Source organism: Bufo bufo, chromosome 5, assembly GCF_905171765.1.
Source record: "Bufo bufo chromosome 5, aBufBuf1.1, whole genome shotgun sequence".
NCBI classification, from domain to species: Eukaryota; Metazoa; Chordata; class Amphibia; order Anura; family Bufonidae; genus Bufo; species Bufo bufo.
Window position 1 is genome coordinate 514,692,333 of NC_053393.1, and position 23,819 is coordinate 514,716,151.

Here is a 23,819-nt window from a genome sequence, read left to right on the forward strand (position 1 = left end):
AATGCATTCGCAGAAGCATCCGAGATTAAGTCTACTGCTTTAAGGATGGTGGGGAACACTGCTAATAATTGGTCTCTGGAGGTTTTATTCTGGATATGGGACTCCAGTTCTTGTATCCATAGTTTTAACGACCTGGCAGAGGAATAGTGGCAATATTCGGTTTAAATGCCTGGGTAGAGGCTTCCCATACTTTTTTGAGGTAGACTTCTGCTTGTCTATCCATAGGATCTTTTAAGGCGCTGAGATCTTCAAATGGCAAAGCAGATTTATTAGAGATCTTAGCGATTGGGGCATCCAATTTAGGAGGTCTATCCCAGCAGGAGGACTCAGCCTCTTCAAAAGGTTATTTTCTTTTTAAAAATTTTGGAATAACAAATTTCTTGTTGGGTTTTTTCCACTCTTTCTGAATTAAACATTTAATGTTTTCATTTAATGGAAATACTCTTGATCTTTTGTGCCACAGATCACCAAACATTATATCTTGGACCGACCTTTGTTCTCTAGGTTCATCCACTCATAGTGGCTCTGATAGCCTTCAGCAGAGATTCTGTATCCTCAGTGGAAAATATGGGTCTACCCGTGGTTTCTTCATCCGAAGACGTGTTTGAACTCTCTAGGATTTCTCTTTGCTCATTCTCGTCTTAAGAATCTGAATCAGATACCATGGCAGAGTGACCCTGTTTGCCAGAGGCTGAGGAAGGGAGGCACTTCTTAAACATTTTCATAGAATCATAAACTTCAGATTTGACAATATCCTTAATGCTCTGAAGCAGAGATGTGGATTCCTCTTCTACCACCTTATTGACACAATGCTGACATAATAACTTAGACCAGGAAGGGGCGAGCTTTTTCCTGCATACAGCACACTCTTTGCCCCTGGTCTTTGTGGTAGCTTTCCTTGGGCCCTCTTTGACAGTCTATGATTAAAAATAAGAGAACAAGCCCCTATTAGAAACCTGACAGAGGAAATATAAAAGTTGGGGATTGACCCCCTTACCCCACCAGGAGTACCGGTCTGGCTTCATGACCTTCCTGGACATCTGCGCACGGACTATTCTCATCCTCCATTATAGTAGACAGGGAGAGAGCGTCTTCCATATGGGATCCACCGATGCTTGTAGGCTGGCTGGGCTCCTTCTGACCGCGCGCTGAAGGGTAATATATATACTGAAGGTTGGGTCCCTGCCAGTTCTCCCATGCGGCCCGAGTAGGAGAAATCCCTCCCCCACTTCCGGAACGCTCACCGTGTGCGTTCCAAATACCGGAAGTTGCGCCGCCGCAACTTTCGGTTCGTGCACAGGTCACGTGGAACAAGACTCTCTTCCCACCCCCTGCCTCTATAAGTTGCTAGACAGGGCGGCAGGCAGAGAAAGGCCCTGGACTTCCTGAACACCACCAGGAAGATCCGGCGTGACAGCATCACCTCCCGGTAATGCTGGGACTGCCCAGGAACACCGCCCCGATATTGAATCCAGGACCCAGAAGGTGTACCCCATACTTTACAGGCGGCTCCTAGTGGAGACTTACCCCAATTAAAAGTGTCTTCAGGGGCTGCTGCAGCCTAAAATTTGCTCTCTACAAAATACCATCCTATACATAGGACAGGAAACGGGAACTGGTGGTATAGGGGCAATGCCCCTCCTTAAGAGCTCTCCATGAAAGTTCCTGTTTACTGTCCTGGATGGAGGCGGTCTCTCAAGGGTGCTATCACTGCACTTTCTCCACCCTTCACTCTTTGTTCTGTTTTACAAAATCATATCTTGGCTTATCCTCGAGTGATGGAACTTGTCAATGTGTTCAATTTTTCAAAACTCCTCACGTGAATTCATTTCAACTCGCAATTGATTACTGAGCAGTAATCTGTTCCTAGAAAAACTGGCCCCTGCATTATAGGAGCTCAACTAAGCCTGCAGGGGTGTGTCTGACAACGAATATGTTGACTGTTTACAATAGCAATCAGCAGAATTGTGAATTCAGCTCTGGATTATAATCAATGTTCCCTCTAAACTATGTGCTCTGGAAAAAAATAGAACTGAAATGTCCACACCCTGCAGACAACCCGAGTTACTATTCGGCTCACTGGCTTCATTAGCAGGAGATTTTAACTCTTTCCTTTCTACAGAGGGAATGATGGCTATAATACAGGCTGTAACTCTAGCTCAGTATAAGCAATGCAATGCAAGTGTGGCTGGCTCCAACTTTACAGCATTTTCCTGGTATCTATAATAACAATGAAGGGTAATGAAGTTTTTCTAACATGGCAGCAACACTCTAAGGACTCATGCACATGACCGTGTCCGTTTTGTGGTCTGAAAACTGCGAATCCACCAAATATGGATGCAGTATTTTTTTGCAGACCCATTGACTTCATTTTGGGGGCATATTCTATCATTTTGCTTTATTTCTTTATTATCTGTGTGCTTTCTCCATCCGTATGTCCTTTCTGAAAAAACTGACATATGGCTGCAAAATGCAGACCACAGACCCATTGAAGTCAATAGGTCTGCTAGAAATGTGAATGCAACACGGACGGTATCTTTATTTTGCCTCAATTTGCGGGCTTCAAAATACATACAGTTATGTGCATAAGGCTTCAAGGGTCTATGCAAGAATGGGCACCTACGAGACCTGCAAAGGGAACGTACTTATCTGCTTGCCAGATTTGGCTCCCCGGCCTGTGATGCTCTGCTGGGCTCCAGTGATGTAAACATCCAGTTTGACATCGCTAAAGCCAATCACAGGCCACAGCGGGGTCAGGTTCCCCTTGTGACCATTTGTCATGACGCAAGGGGAGCCTGAGAGTGCTGGAGCCTGTGATTGACTGCAGCGTCACAGGCTGGGAGAAGAAGGAGCCGGGAGCCAGCGCTGGAAAGCAGGTAAGTAAGCTTCTCTTTGCAGGTCCAGCAGAATGGGGAAAAGGGCGGGGGTCCAAAAACCCTCTCGTTCTTGCACAAACTCTTCAAGTTAGAATAAATCAAATTTTTATAATTTTTTGGGTATTTTATATACCGTATGTCTGTATTATATACTAGTAGTACAATATATTTATCCAGTAATTAACTTCCCAATACATCTCGATTCAATAGGTAATGATCCATTTACAGATCACATGGAGCAGGAATACACATGAGGTTTCAATAAAAACATATTTTTTTCCGTTTCATTGGTTACCCACACAGAAAAAAGGAAGTTAAACTGTTTGCTGACATGTCTCTTGCGGCTTGGACAGACGCCTATTTTCTTGATACGGTTGCCAAAACCTGAAGGGAACAGACAGATAATATATTGAGGCTGGTTGTCTCGGTGCAAATTCGGAGCCACAGATTGAGCGTGTATTCTGTGGTGGCTGCAGACAGACCGCATCTGTGGTATCGTAATGAGCAGTTGTAGGCATTACAATCCAATGCTTTCAGTGGAGACATTTATTTTGCGGTCACATTGTAACAGAACAAGGTACTGTCTGAGCTGATCAGGAATATGCATGCAGGTTTGACGTTTCTTATATTAATTTGCAAAAAAAGAAGTAATCCAAAGTCCAAGCACCCATCTAATTCCCAATGGAAGGAGATATTATTCTGTTTACATTGTTACTACTTATGCCAGTTCAAAGGCAGCCATGTTCAGTTCAATAGGATTCAGTGACATAAATGAGGCGTGGGGTGCAAATTGACTCATGCCTCAGTGATATCACTGGCTGCTAATAGACTGGCTGAACATTCAGCCCACATAATTACGGACTACGTTGTTTATAGGCAGTGGGCGCTCATTAATGGTTGCTGGTAAACATCTATTTAGTTTGGAATATGCAAGACGATTGTGCTCTGGAAAAATGTATAAACCCTAATCCTAATGTTTCTACTTTAGCAGCGTCCAACAAAAACTTATAAAAGTTTCCTTTGTCTTTCATTGCCAAGCACTGTTTTGTCTTAGGGATGGAAGTAAAGTTAGAAAAAACACATTCACGTAATATGAACTGGATGGTCTCAAATAAACAATGAAGCCTTTTTGGAACAAATCTCAAGTTATCTTTTTCCTAAGAGGGGCTAGGGCCAAAGCTCATTGACGCTCCCTGCTGAGTAACCAGGATTGGAGCCTTTACAGAGATAAGGTCTAAAGGTTCATGCAGATAGACACGTGCGGCCCATGCCAGTATTGCGGCCCGCAAACAGCGGGTCCGCAATATATGGGCACAGGCAGTGTGCGCTCCGTATCTTGGATGTAGACCCATTCACTTCCATTGGGGCTGCCACCTCAGCTTTATTAGAATCCACAAGTTAAAGGGTTTGACTCCTCCAGAAAGGGAATCCGAGGCTTCAGGGTATAAAGAACCTCATGGCCACACACGTCTGTTTGGCAAATCACTAGTCACAGTGGTGACCTACCTCAGCTAGTGCTTTTTTTGAGGAGGTATCTCAAGGCATTTCCTGCATGTTAGAATAGGACCAGGAAGTACAAATTAGCGGTGACCTGGTGAAAGTCATAATGGGATTGGCTGGGGATCGGTAAGTTGAGTATTCTTTTATTTTCTTTTTATAACACTCCGAGGTCTTTCTCAATAAAATTTTCCCCTGAATAACTTTTTTAAGCCTATGGTCTACACCACTTGTTTAAGACCTACCAACAAGTGTAGATACATCTGGCGCAATGATCTTTGATCTTAGTCGAAAAGGCCAAGAACTTCAAGAACCAATACTTCCTTCCTTTTAGACTTCCCAGTAACATATCACAAATACTATATGAAAACTTCAGTCCAATTCCCATACATTACTTTGGGTTGGGCCAACATATTGGTCTACAAATCGGCCATGTAAGGTGACTCGCCTGAGCTGTGACAATTTCAGCAACTCGTGACACAACTGAACCTTTTATTCCTATCTTGAGAAATAATTCACCTACATCCCAATCTAATATGTTATTAATCTGCTACTGTGTAAATGCAAAAAAGGCGAGATAATTAGCTTAAATAAATTGAAATACTGCTGGTTATCACCATTAAAACTTCCCGAAAACCATAAAACCAATGAATAAAGCTGTTAGTTTCTGACAAGTTTCTGTATTAATTGCATTCAATCTCATTTGTGTCAGCGTGATGTGAATTAAAAGAGAGGAATGGCCATAGTAAAGATATATGTCTAATTTACAACAGAACAATAGGTATAATGAAACATTCTCCTCCGACGCTCACTACGCCAGCATCTAGCTAACACAACGCTCTGTGGTGTTTGGTAATCCTTTCATCTCTCATCTTCCCACACAATGAAAATAAATTATATTCACTGCCTCAAACTCAACGCCAGTCATTTAAAGGGGTGATTTACTTTAGGGTGTAGGTTCACTTTTGATAGTATACTAGGGAAATCCTTTATACATGTGCTGCATGTTGGGTCTTTAAATATCGTTCCAACTCAGGAGCTGAGTTTGTGCCATACCCGGCAGGTACCGTCAGGGTCCGTGATCAGAGACATCAATCACGATCATTTAAAGGACATTGGTCAGCAAATTTGTACCTATGACACTGGCTGACCTGTTACATGTGCTCTTGGCAGCTGAAGGCCTCCGTGTTGGTCCCATGGTCATATGTGCCGCTTTGCTGAGAAAAATGATGTTTTGATATATGCAAATAAATCTGTAGGCACAATAGGGGCATTGCCATTACAACAAGTGGCTCTTCTCTCTCTGCAACTGCTGTGCCCTCTGCACTTTAATTAGAAGGCCAGGCAATGTAAATAGGACCACTCCTGTCTGGTCCTGTCAATCAGAGTGAAGAGGTTGCAGCAGTTGCAGAGAGAGAGTATCCTCTAGGTGTAACGGCAATGCCTCCATTGCTCCTAGAGGCTCATTTGCATATTTTACCACTTCATTTTTCTCAGCAATGCGGGCACATATGAACATGTGAGCAACACAGATGCCTTCAGCTGCACTTGGCACATGCAACAGATCAGCCAGATGTGCTTTAACCTCTCAGATGAATTGCTCAATTTCGACCATGGCATTTGAGAGGTCATATACTGGGAAAAGATAGTGGGAGCAGCTTGATTAATTTGACAGCTGGGAGTAAGGTTAAGGCTCATGGGCCAGCAATTGTAAAAATCATAGTAAGCCCTGCCTCACGTAGAGCTTAATAGGAACATATTTCCATAGACTGCTATAGCAAACTGTTGAAGTCTATGGCATAAGTGATCTAATGACAAGTGATCTAATGAGATCACAAAAAGTTATCAATAAAAACTACAGCTGGCCCTGCAAAAAAAAAAAAAAGTCCACTAACAACTTCATAGATGGAAATGTATAAAATAAAATAAAGTCAGAATATAGCTTTTCAATTAAACAGATTATTTTTCAAATTTCCGTTTTTGTTCCTCCACTTTAAGAATATTCTCACAATAGTTTACTGATACCAAAATGTCATGAAGCTGACCTACTGTATATTGCATTCCTAAATGGTTAGCTCTACACGTGTGTCCTATACAATACACAGGACGCTTATCTTAGGAGGAAATGGGGCAGCAGGAGTATAAAAGATTTCTGCATGCATCTAAAATTTTGGGCACTGGCTAGCAGCTAAAGATGAGAATTGCTTTCAGGTTAAGTGACTGTTTCTTTACTTTATGCTGCAAATGATCTGTATATGACTTTTACCATTGCTTAGTAAAGGTCCCTTTACATGGGACGATATTAAAGCAGATTGTCGGGAAGGAATCGTTCCTTCCCAACAATCTGCTGCTCGCTAGTGGAGGAGACCGCTGCATTTATATCAATGATCTCCTCCAGAGTATTGGAAGGAGCGATCACTAATGCCATCGCTCTTCCCCTTAAGGATTCGTTGTTTGCTGGGGGCAGATTGTGTTTACATGGAACAATCTGCTGCCAGTAAACGATCAGATTGCCCAAAGATCGTTAGCAATAATCGGTGTGATTCTCAGCCAGTGTAAAGGGCACTTAAATCTTTTATTCGCTTAGCCATGGTTTAAAAGTATTTATTCCCGTATCTTTGAATCCACAGTAAATCAAACAAAAACTATTGCACATTTGGTATCATTCTCATCATACTGACCTGAAGAATAACGATAATGTGTCATTTTTATTGCACAGTTAACGTTGTTAAAGCAAAGCCTGTGAAACAATGGAGCAATTGCATTTTTCTTTTCCAATTTCACCCCACTAATCTTTTTTTTCCCAGCTTCCCAATGCATATTAAATGGTGCCATCAATTAAGTGAATGGAAAAATAAAAAAAAGTTATGCCTTTTGAAAGGTAGGAAGGAGAAAAATGAAAGCAAAAAATGAGAACTGTTTATGGTGCTAACAGGTTAAAGTAAAAATTCCTATAGTTAGTAAAATGGAGCTACTAATAAAAAATATATAATAAACATCAGATTTCAACCTGGACTAAAACTTACCATTAAAGGCATTCTCTGGGCTTTAAATATTGATAACCTATCCTCAGGATAGATCATCAATATCAAATCGGCGGGGGTCCGACACCCAGCACCCCCGCCGATCAGATCTATGAGGAGACGGTGCACGCAGTGTGCATAGGCCAGCTCCCTTCTCTCTTCCTGCTCGCTGCTGGTATGTCTATGGGACAGCAGCAGCGAGCAGAAAGAGAGAAGGGAGATGGCCTATGCACACTGCGTGCACCTTCCCTTCATACAGCTGATCAACGGGGGTGTCGGGTGTTGGACCCCCACCGATCTGATATTAATGATGACCTATCCTGAGGCATTCCTGCATTCCTAGTGGAGGTCTGGAGGAAACAGTGGTGCTGCTCTCGTACTTCTGTCTATCTTCAGGACAGGTCATCAATATTAAAAGCCCGGAGAACCCCTTTAAAATATATCCCAAGTCAAAGTCAAAGTCCTAATAAAAACCTGCAACATCATAATTGCAAACCAAAGAAGCTGTAGTTGTATACTTTATTAAAATATATCCCTTTATAAATATGACAGAATATATATATTTGAAATAATAATATAATTAAAAATAAAAATAAATTATATTTTGCAAAATATTTGTAGATAACATACTGCAAATATCCATGAAGGTATAATAGTATTTGCAGGAATTACATCAGAAAATAAGAGTGCATGTGTAGTAATAAAAACAACTTTTTACTGAAAATCCTTCAAGCTTTATTCGCTTCCTGGGATATAAACCTCCCCAGGGTTCTGCTTTGATTTCTGCAAGCAGAAAGAAATGCAGACAAAAAGATGCTGCACTTAAATCTCCCTAGCACCAAACCATAGCATAATCCTCAAAAGAAAAACACCATAATCTATGAGCACACAGACAATGATGTAGCCCAGGTTTACCCCTCCCTGGTCATTGCTTCAGAAACAGTCCTATGTTTTATTCATTTGTGCCTAGAATTTTTTTTACCTCCAGAAACACTACATTTTTCTGCAAAGAGTCCGACCTAAGGAAAATCTTAAACATATACAGTAAGGTTCCTTTAATCCATCACCAGATTATTATGATAGCTGCTGGATTACTAGATAGACTATTTGATTCTACCACCACGAGGTAGTGGTGGGGCAGATTTGCTACTGAAAAGGCTCTGATATTTTGGTAAAATTTACTCCAAAAAGACTGGCGGACATGCCATACATCACATTTATTAACCGTGTTAGATACTTTAGATACTTTTTCTGACAAGGGGCATGGCTTCGAGGTTAGGGGCATTGTTTAAATGCACCAAAAAATGCACCAAATTTTCGCTTTATATTTTTTTGTAAACTAAGCCAATAAACAGATGTAAAAAAAAAAGTAGACAGTCTAAAAATGCACCAGATTTATGAGCTAACATCAGCCACTGTGATAAATCTGGTGCGGTTTTTATGTCTCATTGAGTATGAGGGGTGTCGCACCAGACGTGTTTCGGGGTCTAATTGTTTGAGGAAGGGGCAAACAATTAGACCCCGAAACGCGTCTGGTCCGACACCCCTCGACTTTGTACCGAAAGACCTAAGTACCGAAGATTGACCAATTTACAGAGCAGAGGTGGACTCTTTCCGACGCAACTTTCCGTCATTTCACTACTGCGGAATTTTCATCTAAAAGCGGAGGTCCATAGGCTTGAACAGCGATTTATAGAGCCGTCTGCAATCTCCTGATCTTACAAGTGCTGCATGAACAGAGGCACATTTCGGAGAGTGGTCACATCTTAATGTTTGGCCGATTATAATCAACTTTTACTTGCAAGTAATTCAGTAGCGGGACGCCGCTACCCACTTTTGTTTCGGCGGGACGCCGCTGCAACTAAGTGTGGGATATCTGATTTCTGGTCTACATCTACCATACTCAGGTATTTATTTCAAAGACTGCACATAAGTATTGGATTGAACTTTTTAGTTATTGCGATACTGAGGAACATTTTAACTTGCTGGTCATACCTTTGAGGTCAGCTCATTATGACAATTTATACCTAGCGGACTTCTCAACAGCTGGAAGATAGTAATCATAATCATTGCAATATCTACTATACTGTATATGCTTATTCTGATAATATAGCATTGTATTTATTTCCTATTTTGTCTGTTTTATCATTAATAAAACTATATAATTGTTGCAACCACATGGTCACGGTCTCTTGAGTGCCCTGTATCCAATATAATAATAGGACATGTACTATCTTTGAACGGAATGGGAAAATAGAAATACGCAAACGGAATGCATACGGAATATATATTTTTGAAATGAATGGTTCCGTATATGGTCCATATACGGATCGCAAAAAACGGAACGTAAACGGAAAAATAAACGTTCGGGTACATGAGGCCTTAGACAGTATTAGCAAATCTGCCTTTGAGTATTTAAAGTGGAATTGTCGCTCTCCTAATATATGTCTGTTTTAGAAAATAATTGTATTCCCTACAGCCTACAATATAACAATTGTGGAGCATGTTTTCCTCAAGGTTTTTGCTGTGCTATTCCTTAATAGAAAGTAAGAAATTAATTGACAACTGGGTGTTACCAGTTAGGGGTGTGTCCCTACGCACTGTCCAATCAATACTGACAGTATTACACTGTGCAGAGACACACCCCTTTGACAAGATGAATGGTATTTCCAGGAGGAATAACAAAGGGATGGCACAACATGGATTATGAGAAAAGATAATTGGTTTTCAGGGGGAATACAATTCATAATTAAAGCAAACATGTGAGGAGAACTAACGGATCATCTTTAAAACTGACTTGAACTGGTAAAGAATATTCGGGAAGAAAGTCCAGTATTCAAAATTGTCACAGAATATTTTGCAATATACATCATTCACAATTGGTTCCCTGATTCTTCTGGTCTTGCGAAAAAACATGATATATTATGTTCTGCGCTGTGTTGAGTTATCACATTTTCTAAACCAAAAAATTCCCTGTATATTCAAATTCTGTAATAATTATTGGAATTTTTATGAAAAAATAAAATACTGAACTGAATCTAGTATGGGTCGGAGGGGGCATAGCAGACGCTGCCTCAGACGCTGCATTAGGCATGTCACAGTGCACGTTATGCTAGAGTGTGAAGTCACTGGTTTCCAGATCCCTTCCTTATTATTATTGCTACAATAGTAAATACATAAGCGCATATCCTTATTCTAATATAGCTGTTAGTGCAACAGTGGAAAAAAACTTTAACTTTGGACAATTTATTCTATGTTAGAAGGGTGCCCCTGACAATAAGCTGATCAAATTGGGAAGGGGGATTTATTAAGCCCAGCACTCCATTAGACTTTCTTCAAAAAGTTGAAAAAAAGCCAACCCGCAGGTAGCCATCCCCTGTGATGTCACAGCCCTATAAAACCCTCATCCCGTGTGATCTCCACCATTGTCCATTTGTGGAAAACACGTTCTCCACAGTGTGCACAAAATCTTTGATAAATATTGGCACCAGACATACCCTCAGACTACAAAAACGGAATCACTGCACGCTGCTCTTCTTTCGTGCCAATCACAAGTGGGGCGGCCATTGTTTCTCATACAGCAGTCACAGATGAATTGACAGAACAGGGGAGATTATGGTAAAAAATTATGTATTTGTCTTTTCTGAAAGTTGATTTAAAAAAATTCTACAGCCAGAGCGTGGATCATTTTAAACCCGTACTCATATATTGTATGTTTGTTACATTGCAGTATGCCATGAAGAATATTTATCACCTATCTACTAGTGATGAGCGGCAGGGGCAATATTCGAATTTGCGATATTTCACGAATATTTGGGCGAATATTCGCCATATATTCGAGAATTCGCGAATTCATGATCTCCAGGCATTATTTTCTTGATTGCGAAAATTCGCATAAAATTCACATAAAATATTCACATAAAAAATCGCATGAACTGGTATTTAAAAAAAAATCAAATATTCGCGATTACGAATATATTTTGCGATATTCTAAATATTTGCGAATTCTCGAAAGTGCCGATATTCGCGATTAAAATTCGCAATTCGAATATTGGTGATCAACACTACTATCTACATGATATTGTAGTGGATAATGCCTGATCAGTTGGTAGATGTCCTACTGCTGGGACCCCCATTGATCATGAAAGACCTTATACCCCTCACAGCCCCTGAACCCAAGGGTGCACCACCAATGAGGCCAGATAAGGCAATTGCCTCCGGCAGCACCAGGTAGGGACAAGAGGGGGGCAGCCGAAGGGCCATGGGCTTAAGGGAAGGGGTTAGGTTAAGAAACTGGCATTGGAGAGGGAGGGGCGCCATTTCAGTTTTCGCCTCAGGCAGCAAAAAGGCTAGGTGCACCCCTGCCTGAACCCCTCGCATCAGATCGAGAATGCAAACTGCTAATCAATGAATCTCTATGGGAGTACAGCGCATGGAGCTGAACAGCAGTGTATATGCTCAACCTGCCCTCTGTCCATTTCGGGGTGGGGGGCCAAGTGGTAGGGGTTTTTGTTCTCTTGATCAGTAGGATTCTTAGTGTTAGGACCTTCCCACCAATCTAATAGTTATCCCCTATCCTGTAGATAGGGGAAAACTTGTTACCTTGTCACAGCCGGAATTCCTTTAACTCATAATTCCTTAAAATTATATCTATAAATAGATTTGGATTTTGTAAATCAGTCAACCCCTTCAAATACCATATGGTATTCACTAAAGTCTGGTGTACAGTAAGGATAATTTAGAATTGTATGCAGATCAGTTTTATTCTTTACTGCCGCAAATAACAAAAAGTGACATGACACACTCTCTAGTCTAATGTACAATATTGCTGCATAATGCGTCTCAACTGGAAATATCACTAATATCTCGGAGAACATTCACATCATGCAGCCAGCAAACAAGAGGCCCATGGTTTCTCTATCACATAACTGTCAGAATGGCCACTGATTAATTTAATAAATCAATGCATATTACCCTGTATGTACCTAATACAATTTTTATCCATGGCCGCACAGTTATATTACTGTCTGGAGAGGGTTATTGTGGAAAAACTGTGAATTATCTCGCAGCATGAATGCATTGATGTCTGCTAAATAATCTATTTGAATTCTATTCTTCAGAGATTTGATACGTTCAGTTCCATAACTGCTAAAATTTCCACTTGGGATCTTAGGAATCGGCTCCATGAAATCACATATAGCATCTCAGACAGGCTATTGCCGAATGATTAATGACTGCATTGAGCAGCAAAAAGTAGGTTGTAAAATATCATAAAAATGTTGGAAATTCAGAAATGTGGACTGTCATATTCAGGCACAAATGGGATATTCGCAGCTAAATACTGACGTTTTTCACAGTACTGGGAAATTAGTATATGTTATTTTAGTGCCTTAAAATAGGATTAGCACAAATTGCATCAGTTGTTTTCCATCCTCCACAGGGCATAATGTAAAGCACCTGCACAGCTGGCAGTCGGTACTTTAATAGCACAAATACAAGCTACTGTATCTGTGTAAGAAATGCCTATTTAAGAAAATAACCTCAGTACATTCCCTATTTATTTCTGATGTGTCAAATGAATGCGAATATGATTGTCTTGCTTTATGTTCCTAAGTCCTGTCTCCCCCACCAAACATAGAGAAAGCCAGAGAGTCCTGATTCCCTTATCATTCATAGGGAATGCCTGTGAGTCCTGATTCCCCTATCATTCATAGGGAATGCCTGTGAGTCCTGATTCCCCTATCATTCATAGGGAATGCCTGTGAGTCCTGATTCCCCTATCATTCATAGGGAATGCCTGTGAGTCCTGCTTCCCCTATCATTCATAGGGAATGCCTGTCAGTCCTGATTCCCCTATCATTCATAGGGAATGCCTGTGAGTCCTGATTCCCCTATCATTCATAGGGAATGCCTGTGAGTCCTGCTTCCCTACATACACATAGAGAAAGCCTGTCAGTCAAGCTTAGACTTCTACTTATAGAAAAAGCCTGTCAGTTCTGCTTCCCCTGCCCATCCATAGAGAAAGCATGTGAGTCCTGCTTCCTCGAACCACATAGAGAAAGCCTGTGAGTATTGCTTCTCCTTTTACTCATCGAGAAAGCCTGTGAGTCTAGCTCCCCAACCCACACATTGAGAAAGCCTGTCAGTCCTGTTTCCCCTCCTACTCATAAAGAAAGCCTGTGAGACCTGCTTCTATATGCATTCATAGAGAAGGCCTGTGAGTCCTGCTTCCAATAGAGAAAGCCTGTAAAATCCTGCTTCCCCCAATCCACTCATAAAAATGCCTTTCAGTCCTGTGTCCCCTGGCCACTTATAGAGAAAGCCTGTGAGTCCTGCTTCTAATAGAGAGAGCCTGTGAATCCTGCTTCTCTGCCCATACATAGCAAAAACCTCTGAGTCCTGCTTTTCCACCCATTTATAGAAAAAGCCTGTAAGTTTTGCTCCCGGACCCTTAAAAAATGATTGACAGTTCTTTCTGCATACAAACTTTGTCAAACACTGTTTTTGGGTTGGAGAGGCAGGATTCACAGACTTTCTCTATGGACAATTAAATATGACCAAACCTAACATTTAAGAGGGCCTGTGAGCTCTCCTGATGTGCCTCTTTTAGTAATTTCTCGCAAACTCCATTAAATGACAATTCTGGAACATCGTGGCTGTTTCTCTTCTATTTCTCCTAGAGATTTATTAACTAATTGACAACAGAGTTTTGTACTTTCAGCACTAATTGGACAGTATCAGATTGTACAAAGTAACAAAGATAACACTCAGTTGTCAATTAGTTAATACATTTCTAGGATAAATAGAAGAGAAACAGCCACGAAGTTCCAGAATTATTTAATGGAGTTTGGAAGTAATTACTAAAATAGGCACATCAGGAGAGCTCACAGGCCCTCTTAAATGTTAGGTCTGGTCATATTTTATTATCCATAGAGAAAGCCTGTGAGTCCTGTTTCTGCTCATACACAGAGAAAGCCAGAGAGTCCTGATTGCCCTATCATTCATAGGGATAGCCTGTGAGTCCTGCTTCCCCTGCCCACTCATAGAGAAAGCCTGTGAGTCTTGCTTCTCTGCCCATTCATAGATAAAGCCTGTGAGTCCTGCTTCTCTGCCCACTCATGGAGAAAGCCAGAGAGTCCTGCTTCTCTGCTCATACGCAGAGAAAGCCAGACAGTCCTGATTCTGCTATCATTCATAGGGAAAGCCTGTGAGTCCTGCTTCCCCGACCAACACATAGAGAAAGCCTGTCAGTTCTGCTTCCCCCAGCCGATACATAGAAAAAGCCTGTGAGTCCTGCTTCCCCCAGCCACATAGAGAAAGCCTGTGAGTTCTGCTTCCCCAACCAACACATAGAGAAAGCCAGAGAGTCTTGCTTCTCCTTCTACTGATCGAGAAAGCCTGTGAGTCTAGATCTCCGATCCCCAAACATTGAGAAAGCCTGTAAGTCCAGCTTCCCCCCTACTCATGGAGAAAGCCTGTGAGTTCTGCTTCTATATGCATTCATAGAGAAAGCCTGTGAGTCCTGCTTCTAATTGAGAAAGCTTGTGAGTCCTGCTTCTAATAGAGAAAGCCTGTGAGTCCTGCTTCTAATTGAGAAAGCCTGTGAGTCCTGCTTCTAATAGAGAAAGCCTGTGAGTCCTGCTTCTAATAGAGAAAGCCTGTGAATCCTGCTTCTAGCCACTCATAAAAATACCTTTCAGTCATTTGTCCTCTGGCCACTCATAGAGAAACCCTATGCCAGCGTCATGCACAGTGATGAGCGGCAGGGGTCATATTAGAATTCGCAATATTTTGCAAATATTTTGTAGAATATTTGTCGAATATTCGCGAATTGGAATATTCGTTATATTCTACGAATTTTTACTTGAAAATTCGACAAGGTAATCATTGTGTAACATGCAAATTTTTGCAATGCGAATTTTTCGTAATGCAAATTTTTATCGCAAATTTTTCAATTGCCGAGTAAAAACATGATTCCTCCCTGCTTCTTGCTTGTGGGTCAATAAGTCATAGCACTATATCGAATATATTAATTTTTTCTAATATTCGTAATATTCCAAAACAAGAATATATAGCAATATAGCGAATATTCGAAAAAAAAAACTAATATAGAGCAATTTAGCTAATATAGTGCTATAATCATTTTTTTCAATATATTGACATTTTTTTCCTATCTGAACTTCTGATGAGAAAAAAAATTACAAATACAATATAAAACAGAATATAAAAGTCAGTCCTGCGTCCCAACACGGACAATTACTTGCGCTGCTGGTTCCGATGTAGTGTGGTAGGCAGTTCACACTGAGTAATCAAGTAATGGAAGTTTGGAAACCGCGCTGCTTGAGACCATATCATCCGGTGCACAGGTGAATGAAATTGGGCACCAGCCTCTTTCCTCCTCACCCAAAGGATCCGATCCTCCACAGACCGCCTCCTCTGCAGGGTTAAGAAAATTGGCAAATAGTGTAGCACCCTCTTGAAAGTTGGTTTAAAAGGTTTTATTCTACTTACAAGAGATAGTAGACAAAAAGCATGTAATAAAGGTAAAAACCGTCACGCTCCTGCCCGACCCGGGTTTCGCTCTCTGGCTTCCTTCCTTGTCGCCCCTGAGGAAGCCAGAGAGCGAAACCCGGGTCGGGCAGGAACGTGACGGTTTTTACCTTTGTTACATGCTTTTTGTCTACTATCTCTTGTAAGTAGAATAAAACCTTTTAAACCAACTTTCAAGAGGGTGCTACACTATTTGCCAATTTTCTTAACCCTGCAGAGGAGGCGGTCTGTGGAGGATCGGATCCTTTGGGTGAGGAGGAAAGAGGCTGGTGCCCAGTTTCATTCACCTGTGAACCGGATGATATGGTCTCAAGCAGGGCGGTTTCCAAACTTCCATTACGAGAAAAAAATTACAACTATTAGAGAAAAAAGATTATAGCACTATTTTAGCTAAATTGCTCTATATTCGTTTTTTTTAGAATATTCGCTATATTGCTATATATTCTTGTTTTTGAATATTACGAATATTCGAAAAACTAATATATTCGATATAGTGCTATATATTAGTTTTTTAGACTATTCATAATTTTTCCCATTTAAATTCATGATTCCTCCCTGCTTCTTGCTTGTGGGCCAATGAGTCATTGGCCCACAAGCAAGAAGCAGGGAGGAATCATGTTTTTACTCTGCAATTGAAAAATTTGCGATAAAAATTAGCATTACGAAAATTTGCAATTAAGAAAATATATCACTATATTCTAAATATTCGCGAATTTTCGAAGTACCTATATTCGTGATAAAAATTTGCAATTTGAATATTCGTGATCAACACTAGTCATGCAGAAAACAAGTATCTACTAAAACAGACATGTCAGGAGAATTGACAGGTTCTCTTTAAATGTGTATGGTAATTATGAATGTAATGCCATAAATACTGATTTGAACATTACCTGCATACAGGTACTTCATTGTTTAGTAAACATTTTCCTCCATTTTTGCAGTATGCTTTTGGACATTCTGGAAAATAAGAATAACATTATAAGCAATGTTTGTACTGGAGATCACCTGAACATGGCCTCCACGTAGTGCTGCCATGAAGCTCCATGCTCTCACCTAAAGGCAATTCTTCTAGTGGAGAACAACAATGAAAAATATTAAAAAGAACTTAAAGGGCTTCTGTCCCCCCCAAAACACATTTTTCATTTTTGGGCTTGTTAAAATCCTTATTGAACGACTATTCCCTATATAGGGCTCTTACCTTGGTCTGTGGCTTCGTTTCATTTAAAATCTATCTTTTAAAATATGCAAATGACTTCACTACCAGCAAGTAGGGCGTCTACTTGCTGGTAGCCGCCGCATCCTCCTTTTAAAAAAACGCCCCCTCCTCCTGTTGATTGACAGGGCCAGCGAGCGCTCTCCTCCTCCGGCTGGCCCTGTCAGCATTTCAAATCCCACGCCTGTCTTCATTCGGCGCAGGCGCTCTGAGAGAAGGACGATCGCCTCCTCAGCACTCCCTCAGTGTGCCTGCGCCGATGATGTCTTCTCTTTCGGTGATGTCATCAGCGCAGGCGCACTGAGGGAGTGCTGAGGAGGCGAGCGTCCTTCTCTCAGAGCGCCTGCGCCGAATGAAGACAGTCGCGGGATTTGAAAGGCTGACAGGGCCAGCCGGAGGAGGAGAGCGCTCGCTGGCCCTGTCAATCAACAGGAGGAGGGGGCGTTTTTTTAAAAGGAGGATGCGGCGGCTACCAGCAAGTAACCGCCCTACTTGCTGGTAGTGAAGCCATTTGCATATTTTAAAAGATCGATTTTTTATTAAACGAAGCCACAGACCAAGGTAAGAGCCCTATATAGGGAATAGTCGTTCAATTAGATTTTAACAAGCCCAAAAATGAAAAATGTGTTTTGGGGGTGACAGAAGCCCTTTAACCCTCGTCTTAACCATAAAAAAAATCCTACGGACTGCCAAGAAAATTAGACATGGTTATCTGCTGTTTATTTTTATCATTCATTTCTAGATTACATTTTCACTGCCTGGTCCTGTTAATCATAGCGCAGCAGTTGCAGAGAGAGCTGAGCCTCCCACCAGTTACTAGAATGGAGGAGCACTGAATTTGGATGTTTCTTTCAGCCTCCAAAGACAGAATGGAGAAGCAGGGAGCATGTGTTAACGCCTCATAATTCAAGTTCCCCTCAGGACACCCATGCAGAGTAGAGAAACAGGGGTGGCTTAAGACCTCCCATCCTACAAATCTTGGAGTTTCAGTGATCCGGCATTATCATCTACAGTATCACATAGATAGGTGATAAATGTCCTTCATGGCATACTGCAATTAACAAACATACAATATAGGTTGATGGATCAAAAATTATCCATTCTCTCGCTGTAAAATTTATTAAAATCAACTTTCATAAAAGACAAACACATAATTTTTAACATAATCTCCACTGTTATGTCAATTGATTTGTGACTGCGGTACAAGAAACAATGGCCGCCCCACTTGTGATTGCCACAAAACAAGAGCAGCGTGTAGTGATTCTTTTTTTGTAGTTCGAGGGTGTGTCTGGTTTCTCGAAGACTTTGTGCACGTCCACCCACATCCTCGACTGATGACAACACTGAGTGTACACATGAACAGGAAAGCTTGTTGACAAATGGACAAAGTGTATTGAAAAGCAGGAAGATTATGTCGAAAAATGATATATTTGTATTTTCTGGAAGCTGATTGAAGTAAATTCTACAAACAGAGTGTGGATAATTTTTGACTCACCCACGTACATAGTTGCACAGGATTTAGTACCTGAACATCCAGACTCATCAATGAGATCACTGCAGTCTTCTACTCTGTCACAACGTTTTTCAAAAGGCACCCAGGTGTTCGAGGGAAGGCACATCACGGAGCCATTTTCAGCCATTATTGAATCTAAAGCAAAACAGACAAATTAAAAAAAGTCAACTTGAAGTTCTTCAAACATTCATTGTCAATGTATACCATGCTTTATGTAGAGACACTGGCCATTGACAAGGCAATGGTAAAACCCACTGCCACCTTTCCTTGGCATATCCTGAGACGTGTGGCATCAGATGATCGGCTTTAGGGAAAACAAAATTTTATGATACTCTGTTTGGTGACGTATATGTCTCTATATGTGGTCGTGATGTAAAGTGCATCCTGTCAATGTTTTGTTAGCATGTAATATATTGAATTTGTGAATGGAGTCCTCAATGAAATTCACAGATAGTTAAGAGTGGACATATCAGAATTTCCAGAAGAAGTAACAAATGAATGGCACAACACAGAAAAGATGCTCCAAAATGATTATTGCATAAACAGCGTTTTTACACAACCCTTCCCAAGCCCCCTTTTTAGGCGGGGAGAGAGCAGGGCCAGTGGGCTCAGCACATTTATCTTCATTCACGTAGAGTTTTCTGGCATGACTGATGACAGCAATCTAAGGGAGCTACGAGGCTGCTGTAGATTTCAGTCTGGCACATGTCCTGCTAGAGGATGTACCAAGTCTATGAAGAGGCCTGCTCCTCAGCACACATTTGCGAGAGAATAGATTTAGCAAATGTTTTTGAAAATTGCTGTGGAGAGAATGACAAATTTGGCGAATCCTCTAGCTGGTCAATGTGCCCCTCTATGTTTATAGGGGTTTTCCTGTCTGGGATACTTATCGCGCATCGATAGGATATGTCATAACTTCCAGATAGGTACGGGTCCCACCTCTGAGACCTGCTCCTATCACAAGAGCAGGGCCCCAAAGTGCACAGCCAATCTCCATCTACTGCAATGGGAATTCCGAAAAGAGACAAGCACTGGCTCAGCTGTTTTTGGAAGTCCCACAGCAGTGACCGGAGAGGATTCTGCGCACGCGTAGTGAGCTCTTCATTTGTGGTGGGATCCTTTTATGGAGACAGGAGTTGGGAAGCACACCTATCAGAAAGTTATGACACATCCTGTCGATATTCCGTAAATGTCCCAAATGCACCAAAAAAGTGTGAACCTTAGAATTCCTATTCATCAGTAAAATATTTTTGCTCTCTCTTACAGTCTTAAACGTGAATACAATTACAAGACAAATATTTTATGATAGATTTCATAAAATTGAATTAATCAGCGACAAGCATTTAGCCAACTGTTCATAACATAAGGCTTTATAGAAATGGACCCTTGTTAGGCATTTAATGTTTTCCATTTAACAGCAGGGTGAACTAACAGCCGCTAGATCTCTAATGTGTGAAGACGAGTGGGCACGTACCGCTTTTCGCTCACCAGAAGCTACACACAGAGGTATATGCAGGAAATGTATTTTTAGGCTACAGATTGTAAAATGGAGAACATGTCCTATGCTACAGAATAAAAGTGAGTGTCCCTGTAAATTACTGCCATGTTGTAAAAGACACAAATAATTTCAGTAAATGGTGGTAAAATTGGTGCACAGTAGCACAGTGGTTAGTGCTGGGCCCTAGGTTCAAATCCGCCCATGAACAACATCTGCATGGAATTTATATGTTCTCACTTTGTTTGTATGGGTTTCCTCCCACACTCCAAATACATACTAAACTTAAAGGGGTTATTCCATGATTGATGTGCAAAATAAACATCATATAGTACATGACAATCTCTTTCTAACAAAGCTAGAACCAGCCCTGCACCTCACATGGATCCAGAGATCTCCCCATTCATTTATTTGCTAGATTTATATCAAGCTGGAAGTTCAAGGGGAGTGTCTTTTGTGCTGCAGCTCAGGGGGCGTGTCCATGCTCTTCCTATCACAGATCAGAAGGCAGTTGGAGGATGAAACTGAGCATGTGCGGCCTTCTCAGTGAGCAGGACAAAGAAATAAGAAAAAGAAACAAACAGCAGTTGGCGCTATACAAATACACTTTATTGAATAACTCAGTACCTATACAAAATTTTTAAATACATGCAATTACAAAAGTATCCAGATCCGGGTGTTGGTTTGAAAACTGTAGAATATTTTTTTGTGGGACAACCCCTTTAAGACTGTATAAAACCTGCAGATTAAGCAAGCGATTGTCAGGAGGGAAGTGTTCCTTCCCGGCAATTGCCTGCTCGCTGGGGGAGGAGACCGCTGCTATTACATGCAGCAATCTCCTCCTCAGTATGGGAAGAAGTGATCGCTAGTGCCATCGCTCATCCCCATACTGAATCATTGTTGGCCAGCAGCAGATCGTGATTAGACACCACAATCTGCAGCCGGCAAAGAGTGATTTTTAAACTTGTTGAAAGATTGGGATTGCCTGATGAACAAGCGTTTGCTTGTTCATAGGGTAATTGGCGGCAGTATTACACTGCCAGATCATCACAAAAGAGCATTACTATGAATGCTCGCTAGCAATTATCTGGCAGACCATCTGCCAGTCTAATACAGGCTTTAGATTGTGAGCTCCACTGGGGACAGCAAGCAATGATGGTTTCTGTAAAGAGCTGTGGAATAGGTCAGCGCTATATAAGTGAGTAAAATAAATAAATTAGAAATAATCATGGTAAAAGTGCATTTTCCCGAAGATAAGAAATGATTTGCCTAGAGATGAGAGAATTAATTCTAAATTAATTGGATTAGTCATAAATTTCACAAAAATTCTTCTGACCAACGAATTTCACTTTTAATGAATCGCGCAAAACTACACTCACCATTTTACTGTCAAAGATCACATGACCCTGGGAGGGGCCCTGGCCAGAAGGCTTGCCCACAATTCTTTGCAGGCATCCTGTCAGCCAATCAGGGGGCTGGATATTGGTTGGTCCATCAGGCAAAGCACAGATGCCTCTGTGAGCTCAGCCAATGATGTGTGAGGATGTGCCTGCCATTTCTCTAGCAGACACCTTTTAAAGACAGAAGCCAGCTTTGCAAGGACAGTGTAGGGAGTGTAAGGAAGCTATGTTCAATAGATTGAATTAATAGGTAGAAAAGTCAGGTTTTTCCTGTAGAGATGGAGAACAGTGTGTGTTTTACAGCAGGGAAAGCTGTTCATGTAATGCACTTCAAGAACAAAAATCCTGCAGCGCAAATTTTTTAATTTTTTTTCTGTCCATGAGCAGCCAGTGTTTTATAGACATATTAAAAGCAGCGACAGCAGCATATATTTTGCGGAATATGCACAATTTTCTTTCTTAAAATCGGTTTGCTATCATTTAAAACAAAACATTTCAGTCTGTCGATACCAGCGTGAAAGCAGAAGGGAATTGTCACGGATGGTGTACAGGAAACAAGACAATACCATATAAACAATGTCTCTCTGGATCCACAACTAAGGAACAAAGGGAGACCCCTGCAATAGACCTGCCGCTCTCCCTCACTGCTCAGCCTATGCGAACACCCCAAAGGTGGATGGCCGCATATCCACGTTCCTCGGCTATCTATTACCTGAAGACCCTACAATAGTGAAGGGACACGACCACCGGCTCCCTACACTGACACGGAGGGAGTCAGGGTCACCTGGATCCAGAAAAGACAAAATCATAAATACATAAACAGCACTTATCTTGCAGACGACTGACGACTGACGACTGGGAACTGGGAACAGCATGCACACACACTCCAGGAAGTTGTATCAGCCGCACACTACTGCATTATGGGGAGGAACTTAAAGGGTAGCAATCAGTCCAACTGCATGACAGCTGAGATAGACTAACGAGATGAGAAACTAAACCAAAACAAAGAAATTCATGGAGGAGGATCTGAGAAGCTCCTGTGAGCGCTTCTCAGCTGTCTGGCTGTGACAGTACCCCTCCCTCTAGGAGTGGACTCCGGACACTCAGAGCCCACCTTCTCAGGATGGGACCTATGGAAAGCCCTGATGAGACGAGTGGCCTTAATGTCCGTCACTGGGACCCACATCCTCTCCTCAGGACCATAACCCTCCCAATGAACGAGGTACTGGAGGGAACCGTGGACAAGACGAGAATCCACAATCCTAGAGACCTGAAATTCAAGATTTCCATCAACCATAATCGGAGGAGGAGGCAAAGGCGAGGGTATAATAGGTTGAACATAAGGTTTCAATAAGGACTTATGAAAAACATTATGGATCTTCCAAGTCTGAGGAAGATCAAGACGGTAGGCAACAGGATTGATGACAGACAGGATCTTGTAAGGCCCAATAAACCTAGGACCCAACTTCCAGGAGGGAACCTTCAATTTGATATTCTTGGTAGACAACCACACCAGATCACCAACATTCAGGTCCGGACCAGGCACACGTCTCTTATCCGCCACACACTTATATCTCTCACTCATGCTCTTTAGATTATCCTGAATCTTTTGCCAAATAGATGACAAAGACGAGGAGAATCTGTCCTCATTAGGCAAACCAGAAGAGCCCTCTCCCGAGAAAGTCCCAAACTGCGGATGGAACCCATATGCACCAAAAAATGGTGACTTATCAGAGGACTCCTGACGACGGTTATTTAAAGCAAACTCAGCAAGGGACAAAAAAGAACACCAATCCTCCTGATTCTCCGCCACAAAACAGCGGAGATATGTCTCCAGATTCTGATTGACGCGCTCTGTCTGGCCATTCGACTGCGGATGGAAAGCAGAAGAGAATGACAACCGAACCCCCAAGCGAGAACAGAAAGCCTTCCAGAATCTGGAAACAAACTGCGTGCCCCTATCAGAGACTATGTCTGAAGGAATCCCATGCAATTTGACAATGTGGTCAATAAATGCCTGCGCCAGCGTCTTAGCATTGGGCAAACCAGGAAAAGCGATAAAATGCACCATTTTGCTAAAACGGTCCACCACCACCAGAATCACAGTCTTCCCCGAGGAACGAGGCAAGTCCGTTATGAAGTCCATGGACAGATGTGTCCAAGGACGGGAAGGAATGGGCAAAGGAAGGAGAGGACCTGATGGCCGTGAATGAGGGACATTGGCACGAGCGCAAGTCTCGCAAGCTGCCACA

General features: G+C 41.7%; 1 protein-coding gene across 1 annotated transcript in view; it reads right to left on the minus strand.

Annotated features, from left to right (window-relative positions):
* Nucleotides 1–641: 641 nt before the first annotated feature.
* Nucleotides 642–23,819, minus strand: part of MALRD1 (MAM and LDL receptor class A domain containing 1) — a 365,234-nt gene continuing 342,056 nt past the window's right edge. Inside the window, exons 25-27 of the mRNA XM_040434052.1 lie at nucleotides 18,685–18,807; nucleotides 16,845–16,903; nucleotides 642–917 (exon numbers count right to left, since the gene is read on the minus strand). Coding sequence (XP_040289986.1) covers nucleotides 642–917; nucleotides 16,845–16,903; nucleotides 18,685–18,807 — 458 coding nt within the window. The remainder of the gene's footprint in view (nucleotides 918–16,844; nucleotides 16,904–18,684; nucleotides 18,808–23,819) is intronic.